The sequence below is a fragment of the Aspergillus lucknowensis genome (assembly GCF_044049455.1).
Source record: "Aspergillus lucknowensis strain CBS 449.75 chromosome Unknown BJX67scaffold_25, whole genome shotgun sequence".
Lineage (NCBI taxonomy): Eukaryota > Fungi > Ascomycota > Eurotiomycetes > Eurotiales > Aspergillaceae > Aspergillus > Aspergillus lucknowensis.
In genome coordinates, this window is record NW_027263569.1 from 124,831 (window position 1) to 137,605 (window position 12,775).

General features: G+C 52.6%; 5 protein-coding genes across 5 annotated transcripts; all 5 read left to right on the forward strand.

Moving 5' to 3' along the window:
• The first annotated feature begins 27 nt into the window (after window positions 1–27).
• BJX67DRAFT_355604 (kleisin alpha) lies at window positions 28–2,632 on the forward strand. Its single transcript, XM_071029319.1, has 2 exons — window positions 28–655; window positions 719–2,632. The coding sequence occupies exons 1-2, from the start codon at window positions 392–394 to the stop codon at window positions 2,219–2,221; spliced, it is 1,767 nt and encodes a 588-aa protein (XP_070885368.1). The 5' UTR covers window positions 28–391; the 3' UTR covers window positions 2,222–2,632.
• A 661-nt stretch (window positions 2,633–3,293) lies between these two features.
• BJX67DRAFT_381914 (MFS transporter) lies at window positions 3,294–5,620 on the forward strand (the record flags this gene model as incomplete). The annotated part of the gene is made up of 10 exons (XM_071033106.1): window positions 3,294–3,700; window positions 3,760–3,869; window positions 3,924–3,958; window positions 4,008–4,252; window positions 4,306–4,338; window positions 4,398–4,484; window positions 4,537–4,946; window positions 4,999–5,110; window positions 5,200–5,333; window positions 5,544–5,620. The coding sequence occupies 10 exons, from the start codon at window positions 3,294–3,296 to the stop codon at window positions 5,618–5,620; spliced, it is 1,650 nt and encodes a 549-aa protein (XP_070885369.1).
• Window positions 5,621–6,109: 489 nt separating this feature from the next.
• BJX67DRAFT_137421 (uncharacterized protein) lies at window positions 6,110–6,657 on the forward strand. The gene has a single exon (XM_071024606.1). It carries the CDS (start codon window positions 6,232–6,234, stop codon window positions 6,520–6,522), a length of 291 nt encoding a protein of 96 aa, XP_070885370.1. The 5' UTR covers window positions 6,110–6,231; the 3' UTR covers window positions 6,523–6,657.
• Window positions 6,658–7,437: 780 nt separating this feature from the next.
• On the forward strand, window positions 7,438–10,161 carry BJX67DRAFT_137547 (Zn(II)2Cys6 transcription factor domain-containing protein). Its single transcript, XM_071024609.1, has 2 exons — window positions 7,438–7,877; window positions 7,938–10,161. The coding sequence occupies exons 1-2, from the start codon at window positions 7,637–7,639 to the stop codon at window positions 10,076–10,078; spliced, it is 2,382 nt and encodes a 793-aa protein (XP_070885371.1). The 5' UTR covers window positions 7,438–7,636; the 3' UTR covers window positions 10,079–10,161.
• A 151-nt stretch (window positions 10,162–10,312) lies between these two features.
• Window positions 10,313–12,758, forward strand: BJX67DRAFT_381916 (dienelactone hydrolase; the record flags this gene model as incomplete). Its single annotated transcript, XM_071033107.1, has 6 exons — window positions 10,313–10,429; window positions 10,503–10,730; window positions 10,792–11,086; window positions 11,231–11,617; window positions 11,671–12,291; window positions 12,346–12,758. 6 exons carry the CDS (start codon window positions 10,313–10,315, stop codon window positions 12,756–12,758), a joined length of 2,061 nt encoding a protein of 686 aa, XP_070885372.1.
• Between the last annotated feature and the right edge of the window lie 17 nt (window positions 12,759–12,775).

Below are 12,775 nucleotides of genomic sequence, written 5' to 3' on the forward strand. Positions count from 1 at the left end.
TCGCCAACCAGGCAGCGGGAGCGACGCGCCCAAGGAAGCCCACTTCAATTCTCCAACCTCCTTCCTCCCTTTTCTGGCTGCCCCTCTGGTCCCTTGCGCTGTGGGTGCTTTTGGTGTAAGTTTTCTCCTGCAGAGACTGTCGCTTTGAAGTTGCCTATTCTGACTTTATTCGAGTGCTTCTCGCGCCCCTTTAACCATCTCCCAGTCGCCAAAGTGGCCCAGTTCGCCCAACCGATTCCGTTTGTTTTCTGCTTCCGTCGCGTCGCCCACCGTTGGTTGCGAGGGACTTCCACCAATCGCCCCACTTTGGGCGGGTTCTGCTGACACCTTTTGGGGATCTCTTGTCCTTGGAATCATTGTGTGATATTTTGGTTCATACAGCTTCTTCGTCATGTTCTATTCAGAGACTTTGCTGTCCAAGACCGGGCCGCTGGCCCGCGTCTGGCTGTCTGCCAACCTTGAGCGCAAGCTGTCGAAGTCGCATATTTTACAGTCCGATATCGAGAGTAGTGTTAGTGCTATTGTGGATCAGGGACAGGCTCCCATGGCTTTGCGATTGAGTGGTCAACTGTTACTCGGCGTGGTTCGAATTTACAGCAGGAAAGCGCGCTATTTGCTCGATGACTGCAACGAAGCTTTGATGAAGATCAAGATGGTACCTGCCCCCGTCCGATTTCATACTCTGAGCTGAGCTCATTACTGACCTCGGCGAACCTAGGCCTTCCGCCTCACGAACAACAATGATCTCACTACCAGTGCTGTTGTCGCCCCCGGTGGCATTACTCTGCCTGACGTTTTGACTGAAACCGACCTATTCATGAATCTTGACTCCTCGCTTCTCTTGCCCCAGCCTCTTTCCTTGGAACCAGCAGGAAAACGACCGGGCTCATCGATGGATTTTGGAAGCCAACTGTTCCCTGAAACTGGACTCCGACGCTCTGCCTCCCAGGAACCGGCCCGCCTTGAGGATCCTACTCTGGTTGATTTGGATCTTGGACTCGATGAGACGCCTTTGGGTCATGATTTTAGTATCGAAGTGGGACGAGATGCGCCCGCACCACGCCCGGTCGACGAAGATCTCTTCAGTGATGCCGGCAAGTTCAATGATGTTGATGACCTAGCTCTCGATCTTGGGGAAGATGGCGCGCCGTTGGACAAGATGGACCTGGGAGACGATGGCTTACATGACAATCTTTTGCCCTTGGACGACACAATGGATTTTGGAGCTGACGGTACGGCAATGGCAGAGCACGACCGTTTTGAACGTGAAAGTACATTGACTGAGGCTTCCGACGATATGTTGGAGCGACTGAATCCAGACCATGGCGACGAATTTGCCAACATTGATGATGGGGAAGACGACGATATTACTATTCAACATGCCCAGCGCGCCAAACGGCGTAAAGTGAACATCCCCACAATCGAGCTTGATAAAGAATCTGAGTACAGAGGAAAAACATACTTTCAAATTCAACGGGAACAACTCTCAGAGACTCTGAAGCCCGCCTCTTTTCTGCCTCGCGACCCTGTTCTCCTCACCCTCATGAACATGCAGAAAAACGGTGACTTTGTTTCAAATGTGATGGGCGGCGGTCGTGGCCGTGGCTGGGCTCCTGAGATCCGCGACCTGCTGTCTTTCGATACCATTAAGAAGGCTGGGGAGCTGAAGCGCAAGCGCGACAGTGGGATCGCCGATATGGATGTAGAACCCGTCCACGCTCCCGCTTTGGAAATTGGCGAGGAGGAGGCGATCGTACCGGTGGATGAGGGCGTTGGTCTTGACTCAACCTTGCACCAACGGTCGGAGATCGAATTCCCTGGCGACGAAGGGGATCAGCTCCGTCTCTCCGACGACGAAGGAATCCACCAACCTTTGGATGATTTCGATAACACCATTGAGCCGGTCGATAGTGCCCTCGTGTCAGTGGGTACAAAGCGCGCTGTGCACATACTCCGTGACTGCCTCGGCGATGCTGAGCAGAATAAGGCTGTCCGATTCCAGGACCTTTTACCGGAGAAGAAGGCTTCCAAGGCAGACGCAACCAAGATGTTCTTCGAAGTTCTCGTTCTAGCCACTAAAGATGCGGTCCAGGTCGAGCAACGCTCGAACACAGTGGGTGGGCCGCTCAAAATCCGTGGCAAGCGCTCTCTTTGGGGTTCATGGGCTGAAGAGGATGCAAGTGGTGAGACAGTCAACCAATCGACTCAGATCGCGGTTTAGATGGGGCTTATGTGTTGTTTCTGTCGACGTTGTTTTGTACATTGATGTGTGATATCTCCGCCGATTACCCTTCACCCTCTTCTCCCTTCGTCATTGCTCCCCTCCCTCCTAGTTGAATCGCTTATAGGAGCTGGAATGGCCTGTCTTGGAATGCGGACTTTATGATTTAACCTGGAGTTGGGGAACGTTTCGAAAAGGTGTCAATTGCTTGGCTTTCTGTTGACCTTGGTGAATACTTCGAGGCGATTAGGTAGTTTTGTGTTAGTAGACGCTTTTAATCAATTTAAGCATTCTGCGTTTCCTAGCTTCTGCTCCTCTCGTGATATGTGAGTGGTACAGGGCCATTCCCGTTGCTTTTCCTGCTGCCACGAGGGCGGAGAATTTGTCCCAATCATGGATTTGTCAACCGATAACTCAGTGGGATCATCATTCCTCTCGAATGCCAGACAAGAGGTTCATTATTCATCAACATTGATACAATAATCAAGTTTCCACGTTCCAGAGCCTCCAAGTCGTTCATAGCTGGCTCTTTTCGCCCCTACAAACGTACCTGTGCCAATGACCCAGCGTGGCGAAGACAAGCTCTCGGGCTTGAACAACAGCCGCCGACGCGAATACGATGCCGAGCATGGTCTCGTCTGGTCTGAGCGCCGAGCTTGAGATGCACGATATGGAAAGAACGGAAAGAAAAAGGGTCCGTTCGGTGTCTTGCTTCTGAGCTTTTATTTTTGCCTATTTTTTCGCCTCGCGGCCGAAGACCGAGAGCTTTGCGGGCTCTCCTCTTGCGCCCTTCTCCTGCCGTCTGTTAGTCTCCCCACCCCTTCGACAGAAAAGGCCTTTTTTCCGATTTGATTTCTAATTGAGGTGTGGAAAGAGTGGGGAGGGCCCAGCGATCGGGGGCAGCCTTGGGGTCGATAAGTTCGGGTTGAGGGCCGACTTTGAACGGCACCATTTCCGATATGACTTTTTCAGTCAAGCTCTTTGAAGCACTTCTCTCCGTCCCCTGGAGACAAGGAAAGATCCTACGATTGATGGAGCGCAGGATACTCGCCAGTTGAACGATCTATTCATCATGCCCGCGCCACGGCACCCGGACTTCCCCGCACGTGCGGGGAGTATTCGGAGACTCTCCAACTCAGAGCAACGATACCCGGAGAGCGAGAAAAGCGACGAAGGAGAGCCGGAGCTGGAGAAATCTGACGGTTCGGTTGAAAGTGGCTTCGCCCCAATAAGGTCGACGACCGCGGATAGCAGCCATCTACACCCACTGCATAGTTCAACATCCCGGTCGATAGAGCGTAGCTGGTCACTGAATGATGGGTATAGCTGCAACAATACAGTGGATGCGGAGGATCGGGAGCCTGAAGGTGTTGAGTTTGTCGTACACTGGGACAATAATGACCCCATGAACCCGCGGACGTTCAATACACTGAGGAAATGGGTCATCGTGGCAATATTGGCCATGGGTTCTCTCTGCGCGTATGTCTCAGTGGAACTGAATACGGTTTCTGATATTGACATCTCTGTGCTGTTTGCAGGACCTGCACTTCGTCGATGTATACTGTGACATATGACCAGTTGACGGAGGAGTTCAATTGCTCTCGATTGGTCGCGACGTTGGGTTTGTCCCTTTTCATCTGGGGTCTAGGTAACATTCAAGACACCCATGCCGGCTAGTCGAGTAAAGCTGAAGGATATCCAGGTATTGGACCACTTTTTCTAGGACCTTTGTCCGAGGTATGTCTCAGATTCATGCCATATCGAGCTTTTGCTAACACTCTTGGAGTTTTATGGCCGAAGGATCATCTACATTGTCTCGTTCTCCTTCTTCTTAATATGGCTCATCCCCTGCGCCGCTGCCCAGAACATCGAGACAATGATTGTATGCCGCTTCATAAACGGGCTCGCAGGAAGCGCTTTTCTCAGTGTAGCAGGTGGCACCGTCGGTGATCTTTTTGATCGGCACGAGCTCTCTGCGCCCATGATGATTTACACCAGCTCCCCTTTCATTGGCCCAGAAGTTGGGCCCTTGTACGTTTCCTACCTGAGCTATACTGGGACCGTCCAAGTGCTGATTCTTTCAGGGTTGCTGGGTTCGTAAATCAGTATACCTCATGGTATGCGTTTGACTGCTGCGCGTATTCGAGTAAGAGCGCTAACTTTTATCCGCTCCCAGGCGTTGGACCTTTTATGTACTTTTGATATGGACGGGCTCATTGCTCGCGTCGATTATACTGTTCGTCCCTGAAACTTACCATCCGGTGTCAGTAAGTCCTTGAAATATGAAGCAGCCAGCTAGTAACAACTCCTATTAGGCTGCTGAGACGCAAAGCCCAGAAGCTGCGGAAAGAAACTGGCGATGATCGATGGCAAGCCCCCATTGAGAAATTGAATCGCTCCGTAGCGAAAACCGTCACGCGCTCCATTTACCGGCCAATCCTCCTGCTGACGTTAGAGCCAATGTGCTTGAATCTCTGTATATTCTCCGCCATCCTCTTGGGAATTCTTTACCTGTTCTTCGGTGCCTTCCAGCTCGTCTTCGGCAATGTGTACGGCATGGAGCTTTGGCAACGCGGTCTCTGTTTTCTTGGGCTTCTTGTGGGAATGTGTTTTGCGATAGTTTCCGACCCATTTTGGCGGCGAATCTACGCAAAGCTCGAAGAGAAACATGAAAAGGATGGCGGGATACCAGACGATTTTCAACCGGAGTGGCGGTTACCTCCTGGTATGTAAAATAGTGCCTTAATGCTAGTCAAACCGCCGCTAATCGGTTGCAGCAATCGCTGGAGGACCACTTGTCACGTTAGGGCTCTTCATTTTCGCCTGGACAATTTATTCCCAGGTGCATTGGATCGTACCGATCATTGGCAGTGGGTTCTTCGGCGCGGGGTAAGTTTGTTTCGAACTGGGCTGGTTTGACAAGCTCTTCGTCCTCCTTCCACTGGAAGAAACATTGGCACTGATGAAGTTTGGATCAGGACCGTCCTTGTGTACTCGGGCATCTTCACGTTCTTGGTGGACGCTTATCCCACCTATGCTGCCAGTGCATTGGCAGCGAATAGTTTCGCTCGTTCGAGCTTTGGTGGGATATTTCCCCTGTTTGGAATTCAGAGTAAGCTGCCCGCTCGAGCTTTGACTGATGGCGTTCCTCCCCTCACGTTCGTATATTTGCTTTTGCATGGTGTGCCGACTCCAAGATCACATTGTGCTCAGCCTCTATCTATATGGTCCCCGACTCGGGGTCTATTAAGATTTGCGCAACACAGATCCCTCTCTTCCCATGACCAGCTCTTGACCGCTAGTTGCTAACTGATGAACGCAGTGTACAACAACCTTGGCTACCACTGGGCAACATCACTGCTGGCTTTCCTGACACTGATCATGACACCGTTCCCGTAAGTTGCCCAGTAATATTTGTCTGGGCGAGGTCGCCCAGGCTAATCACCATTTTCTTCTCTTTCATCCCACGGATATCAGCTCTTTGCAGAACGCTGTGAGACCGAGTTCAGCCTCCCTTACATAGGCCGTCCTGCAGGCCCGTGACGGCATTGCGCATTTTGGCGTCGCCATGGCGGGCTGCTTTACAACTCCGAGCGGTTCATCCAATCTGGACTGCCCGGATTGTGTACAGCTGGTTGATGCTAGGATGGGATCTATGTTGTTGAACGGATAAGCTAACCTGGATGCCGTGTGGCACTGCGCAGGTATATATTCTTCCGATACGGCAGTCAAATCCGGAAGAAGAGCCGATTTGCTACGCGGTAGGCACGCCTAAGTTTTGCAATGGGTGTAGTATATATAGACCCGTCGTGGCGTGGGTTGAGGTTGTCCTACGGCGGGAAACGACCGATCCCAGGTAGCGACCGGGATTGATGCCTGGAGGTGCATATGAACTTAATCATGCCCGTTAAGAAGAAAGGCGCGCATGGATATTCGGCTCGATGGGATGTATGTATGTACCTTCAGAGAAATAGATGTATCGTTATCCGAGGTGGAGATAAAAGAATACCATGACAATGACGATAACAGCCCCGCATTACTTCAATTGTAGTAGACTCTTTCGACAAACAAGGACAGACAGACAAAGCTCCTGTTCTCCAATCGTCGATGCGCTGCAGGGTGAACCGGTCAGGATCAGAACGGCATCGCAATCCAGACTGGATGGTGGGCAGCATTGTCGCAGAATCACACGCACTCGGCGAACACAGGTTGAAACACCAGTTTCGCCCATTTGCTCTCAAACAATAATAATAATAATAATAATAATCATCCTAGAGAGGATGGCTTTTGAGCATCTGTAGCCGAGGCACACTGGCAATAATGGCTCTTTGAATGGCCTCAGCCCGGGCGAAGACGGCAGCACGAGGGGGGAAATCCCGAGTTAACCCGTCGCAGGGCCTGTTCTCTTTCTGCTGATGATTTGCATGCGGTTGAAGGGCAGTTCTGGATCCTCAGATCCTGCGCATATACACAGAATGCCATCGAAGCCTAGGTCTTTGCAAAGCACACGTGGGGTGTCATGTGAATCTGTTGTTCCTCGACTCTCCAGCCCATCCCATTTTTATTCTTCATGAACGTTGCGGAAACACCCTCAGCACGTCGTCTTCTCCCAGAAGCTTTCCTTTTACATTCGCACGCGACCTGTGGAACTCGACTCGGCCTATCATTGTCCGTGGTTCAGGCATTGAAAAAAAAAAGCCTCACTGCCTCAGCTTTGACTCGGCCACGTTTTTCTACATATATCCAGGCACCCTGCTCCAGACAGCGTCCCCTCGCTGCTGACAATTCTGTCAATCTGTCAAATCACTGGAGATTCGCCTCCCCCAGCCCTGATCCCCGCGTCCAAAAATCGCTCATCCTTCGAATTCTTGTTTTACTTCCACGGCATTTGCAGGTCTGCCTGCTTTCCCCGCAGTGCCGCCCGGCAAGTTCTTCCACTTCCCACTTCCTCCCACCCGCCGCCAATTCATCTAAGTTTTAATACTAATAAAACAAGGCACACAGACTCTCACATGAGACCGCCTGCGTGATTTTGTCTCCAAATTCAGATTCACATTCAGATTTACCGACAGAATTCAAACCTTCTTCTCCCCCATTACCCTTCCTTTCCAACGCTTCCAACTCGGCGTACCACACATTCATTCCATTCTATGTCCTCAGAACGACTTTTTCCAGACTAATCGCCAATCTGGATTCCCACCAGAGTGCAGGCCTGGAGGGGAGTTTTGTTCGACGGCAGTGGTGAAGACGAAGCCTATTTCTCACAAGGTGGCGAGTCGAACTGTGGAGTAGCGTTTAACCGGTGTACCGAACTTGGACCGATTGCTGTCACCTCGGATCTGGCCACCAGAGGAAAGGACCTCCGCGCATTCAACCACGACTTGTCGCGCGAACACTTTTGATTCATGGGACATAATGGAGACGGATGCAGACAGGAGCGCTGCAGCTCCCTCAGCAGAACATAGCGGGGTCGATCAGGATGCCGCAGCGGCTGGAGAACTCGCCGACCTGACGTCGAACAAGGTTAATGCGACCGCGAATGGTGGCAGTCAGACGACCAACGGCCAGAAACCCAACCCCAAGGACCCGTCAAGGCCTCGGCGCAAGAAGGCGCGGCGCGCCTGCTTTGCTTGTCAGCGGGCGCATTTGACATGCGGTACGCATCACTCTGTACTACCCAGGCAGATGTATCGTAGCGCGGACTAATGGATTCTAGGCGATGAGAGACCATGCCAGCGCTGTATCAAGCGCGGGCTCCAAGACGCCTGCCACGATGGAGTCCGCAAAAAGGCGAAATACTTGCACGACGCACCGGATGGCGCGTTGATGCCTGGAGTCCGCGGGAACAATCTTTACAACAACAATTCGATCTCGAATAGCCTTCCACCCAGCGGCGGCCTGCCTCTGAATGGCGCAAATACGATAAACGCAGCTGCCAACACCCAGAACCAGGGCGCGAATTTCTATCCTACCCCGCAGTCGAACTATAACATGTATCAAGAAAATCCCATCAACCAGCAGAGCACCTTCCCGTCGCAATCACCGGTCTCCCCGACCTTCAGCCTGAAGACGAACTCAAACCCTCGCAATAACACGGCCGCACCTAATAATACCAATAATACCGCCTTGACAACCTCGATGCCGCAACCACCGACAACTGGTGTATCAGCAGGCGCAAATCAGACTCAAAATCCGTTCGCCGGCCCGTTCTTCGACCCAAGTGATCCGGCCCTCTTCAACTTTGACCTCTCGAGTATGAACTTTGAGAATCGTTATGGTGCCCTGGAGTTTGGCATGCTCGGACACATGGCCACTGGCGCTGGTGACTCCCCAGACTCGGGCACCCATCGAGGGTCGATAGGTCGCAGTGGCTCTACGCAGTTCGCTTCTACACCCATCACTGGAGCCGCCACGTTTGGTGAGAGCCCCGGGAATCAGCAACCGTTCATGTTCGGCGATCCGCTTCTGAATGAATGGCCGAGCGGCCAGGCCTCGGGCCAAGCGCATGTGAACGTTGGCGTCTATCCACAGTCTGGCCAGGGTAACGTGCTCCCAGGACATCTACCCAAACCTGACGCACCTCATGCATTTGCGATCGAGAGCGGGCCGACCAACTTCACGAGTCCGGGGGCGGCGTCGAGCCCGCAGATGAACAATCCGGGCTATGATGACTCAGGCACGTTCAACAATGCCGTCACGAAGCCCAATGGACTATCGGTAAACGGACAACAACGACCGCCTACCATTTCGACGCCAAGTCTGAAGCACCAGAGCTTGCAGATGAACAAGCGACGACAGCGCAACCCATCGGCTGTTTACGAGAGTGTCAAGGAGCCGTACGCGTACACCAGTCGGTTCCACAACCTGACTGCATTCATTCAGCGGCGTTTCTCGCCGCAAAAAACGTTACAGATTGCAAAAGCACTGGCGTCAATCCGGCCGTCGTTTATCGCCACCACCAAAACCTTGAATCGGGACGATCTCATCTTCATGGAGAAGTGCTTCCAGCGGACACTATGGGAGTACGAAGACTTTATCAACGCTTGCGGCACGCCGACTATAGTCTGCCGCCGGACGGGCGAGGTCGCTGCCGTCGGTAAGGAATTTAGCATCCTGACCGGGTGGAAGAAGGAAGTGCTTCTCGGTAAGGAGCCGAATCTGAATGTTAACACGGGCGGGTCGTCCGCCACCAGTTCGCGCAATCTCACGCCACGGGGATCCGCGGAAAGCACGGGTCGGCCGCACCCTGTGTTTTTAGCGGAGCTTCTCGACGATGACAGCGTGGTGGAATTCTACGAGGACTTTGCGCGGTTAGCATTTGGCGACTCGCGCGGTAGCGTAATGACAACGTGCAAGCTGCTCAAGTACAAGACCAAAGAGGATATGGATACTGCACAGTCAGATGATACCAATTCGCGATGGAACAACCATCTGCGCAAGGGAGGGATTGCGAACGAGGCCGGGATGAATCAGTTAGGGTTCAAGGACGGCAAGGTCGGCTGCGCCTACTGCTGGACAGTCAAGCGCGACGTGTTCGACATCCCCATGTTAATAGTGATGAATGTGCGTTTTCATTCTCTCCTCTCGTATGTCGTGACAGACGAGCTAACATCTCCCAGTTTCTACCCTGCATTTGAGATATACCTTGACATATATAACTTGACAATTTCACTGTATATGATTTATTTTTCTTCTTTTCAAGGATTCAGGTACCGGAGGATACCCAGAGGACAAAAGGATTCTGTGTTTTGTATTTATGTACTTATGGGCATGACCGGAGCTGGGATAGAGCTTCTTGACGGCATTTGCCGGATACCAAAACATAATGAGTCATTATTCTCATACTCTGCCTTGTAGGTGTGAAAAGGTAATGCATCGAGAAGCATCTGAAGTATACGAGACCGAGACACTGCATAAATAGTTGGGTCCACCCCGCATCCTCCCTCTTCTTTTCTTATTGATACGCACAACATGAGCACCACCCTCGCATCCTTACGCATATCCTCACTCATTCACCCCACCACCCAACGATAGATGATAGAGACAACCCCGGAATAGAGACAAAAAAAGCAGAAAAAGGGAAGAAGAAAAATGCCCCCCTCAACCCCACGCCCTCCCGTCTCAGGCCCGGACTCAGGCCCCGAACACCCGTTCCCCATCCGCCTCTCCGGCCCCGTCATCAAGGGCTTCGGACGCGGAAGTAAAGAGGTACGCACCGTATACTTTCCTGCCTGCTGAAGATTTGTCGCACAGTACTAACTGCTGGGGTTGTATGTGACAGCTCGGAATCCCCACGGCAAACATCCCCATCGACGGACTGGGCGACGACGTCCTTCCCGCGGAACTAGGCGTGGGTGTGTACTACGGAGTTGTGGCGCTGGATCCTGGGACGTCTTCTTCTTCCTCTTCTTCACCTGCGCAGATGAGGGAAGCAGAGGGCGCGAAGATCCTGCCCGCCGTGCTGAGTATCGGGTATAACCCGTTCTATAAGAATAAGACGCGGTCGATTGTGCGTCTCTGTCCCCTCCATCCATCAATCCAAATACTAATGACATTGGGGGGGAAAAAAGGAAATCCACATCCTCCCCTCCCTCTCGTCTCCGTCCCCAACCGCCGAACCAGCCGCAGGTAGCGAAAGCGAAAAGAAGGGAGAAGAAGCTAGGAAAGTGAAGTTCAACAAGCTGCCGGATTTCTACGGGACGAAGCTTAATCTGTTGATGCTGGGGTATATCCGGCCGGAATATGATTATGTTTCTGTCGAGGCGCTGGTCGAGGATATTCGCGTTGATTGCGAGGTTGCGAGGGCGAGTCTACTGAGGGATGCTTATCGGGTTTATTTGGATGAGGGGGAGGATGGGGACGAGGGTGAGAAAGTGAGGGAGCAGAGAGCGTGGCTGAGGTCTTTCTCTTGAATGAAGTTTTATGAATTCTTGTCTAGACTATAGAATAGAGCGTTACGCTTGCATTGTATGGAAGGGGTTGGAAAAATGTTGGCTGCTGGAAATGTAGCCAAGCTGCGTATGACGTCGACATCATATAGACCCGATCCCGTGCCTTATAAGGGTGAATTAAAGGAACTCGTTTCCTCCAATCCTCTCACCGTTCATACAATCGACCTAATCCTCGAGATAATGGACAGGCTCATCAAGGGCTTCCGACGGCGCAGCTCATCGCACCGTCCGAGCAAGCCCCCCCTTCGTCGCCTCTACGTCATCTCCCACACGCCCACCTTTGACCCTTCCTCACTGAGCCGGTTTGAAGCTGAGGGGTTCACAGTTGAGTACCTGTCATTTTCCAACGAAAGTGACGATATTCGGCGAGACCGCAGGGAATTGGAGGTTCTGATCCATGGGCGCGAGGACGACCTCGAACCCGGAGAGAGGTATGCTATTGTCGGTAAGCGCATTCCACGCTGTTACGGCAAGATGAATGCTAACATAGTGTCATAGCATACCATCGCCCCGCATACCTTCTTCTCCTATCGCACCACCAGCACACAAACACAAATCCATTCCCTCGTCTATGTGCTTTCGTCACCCTGTACCCGGAGCTTCCTAAGGCGGCGTCACTGGGGTCGCAAAAGCCCTCGCGTCTCCCGCCCTCTACTACTGCGGCATCGGCCTCAACATCCGCGGCCTGCGAGAATGTTACGATCCTCCCAATCCAGATACACCTAGCCGGAACCCAGAACCCAGGCCTCGTGCTCTGGGACGATGTCGACAAGCGCCATCAGTGCCATATCTTCTTCTACCCGGAGTCGAAGCCGGGGTTTGCCGAGTCATTTGATCCCGAAGCGTACGACAGGATTAGTGCGCGGCTGGCCTGGAGCCGGGCGTTGGAGTGTATAAAGCGCGGCTTCGGATGGCCTTGCGGTGGCGGTGATTGGGGCTCGCCGGAGCCAGAGATTGTTTGGGAGGGGTATTGGAGGAACGTGTATGATTTTGCGACCCAATGGCTCTCGACGGAGGCCTCGTCTCCAGATATGCTTTCCTTGATGGTTGAGGGCGGCGCAGCGCATCCCCATTATCATGACAGGATGTGTGTCAATTGTGTTCCTTCTGGCATTGGAGGTTTGTTGGCCTGCTCCAAACTACCTGGGACATCTGCAGAGATAACGTGAGTAGGATCATCTCCAGCCCAGATTGTAAACTTTTACTCTACCCAGTTCCTCCCCGCCGGTCCCCCTTCTCAGCAGATTCGTCTTCTGTCTCGCACTTCTGGTCCGGATCGTGTCGTCGACGAGCTCCTGCTCACTTTTGAGCATACCGAGGAGATACCTTGGCTGTTGCCCGGCGTACCGCCCACTGGCCGTTCTGTGCACATCCCCCTCGTCATGGCTGCCAGCTTCTTGGCGGGGAAGATCGCGCGTCACAATATTTACTGGGACCAAGCCAGCGTGCTGGTGCAGATTGGCTTGTTAGACCCGACTCTTATTCCGGCTGGGTTTCAAGCGACGGGACCGAATCGCGAGGGAAAGAACTCTGTCGAGCGAATTCCGCTTGTGGGAGAGGAGGCGATCACTAGTGTCCTAAACTGATATTGAAGAAGAATTGC

Coding starts and splice junctions, on each gene's coding strand:
- BJX67DRAFT_355604 (XM_071029319.1), top strand. CDS start 392: ATGTTCTATTCAGAGACTTTGCTGTCCAAGACCGGGCCGCTGGCCCGC. Junction 656..718: donor CTTTGATGAAGATCAAGATG/GTACCTGCCCCC, acceptor CGGCGAACCTAG/GCCTTCCGCCTCACGAACAA.
- BJX67DRAFT_137421 (XM_071024606.1), top strand. CDS start 6,232: ATGACAATGACGATAACAGCCCCGCATTACTTCAATTGTAGTAGACTC.
- BJX67DRAFT_137547 (XM_071024609.1), top strand. CDS start 7,637: ATGGAGACGGATGCAGACAGGAGCGCTGCAGCTCCCTCAGCAGAACAT. Junction 7,878..7,937: donor GCGGGCGCATTTGACATGCG/GTACGCATCACT, acceptor AATGGATTCTAG/GCGATGAGAGACCATGCCAG.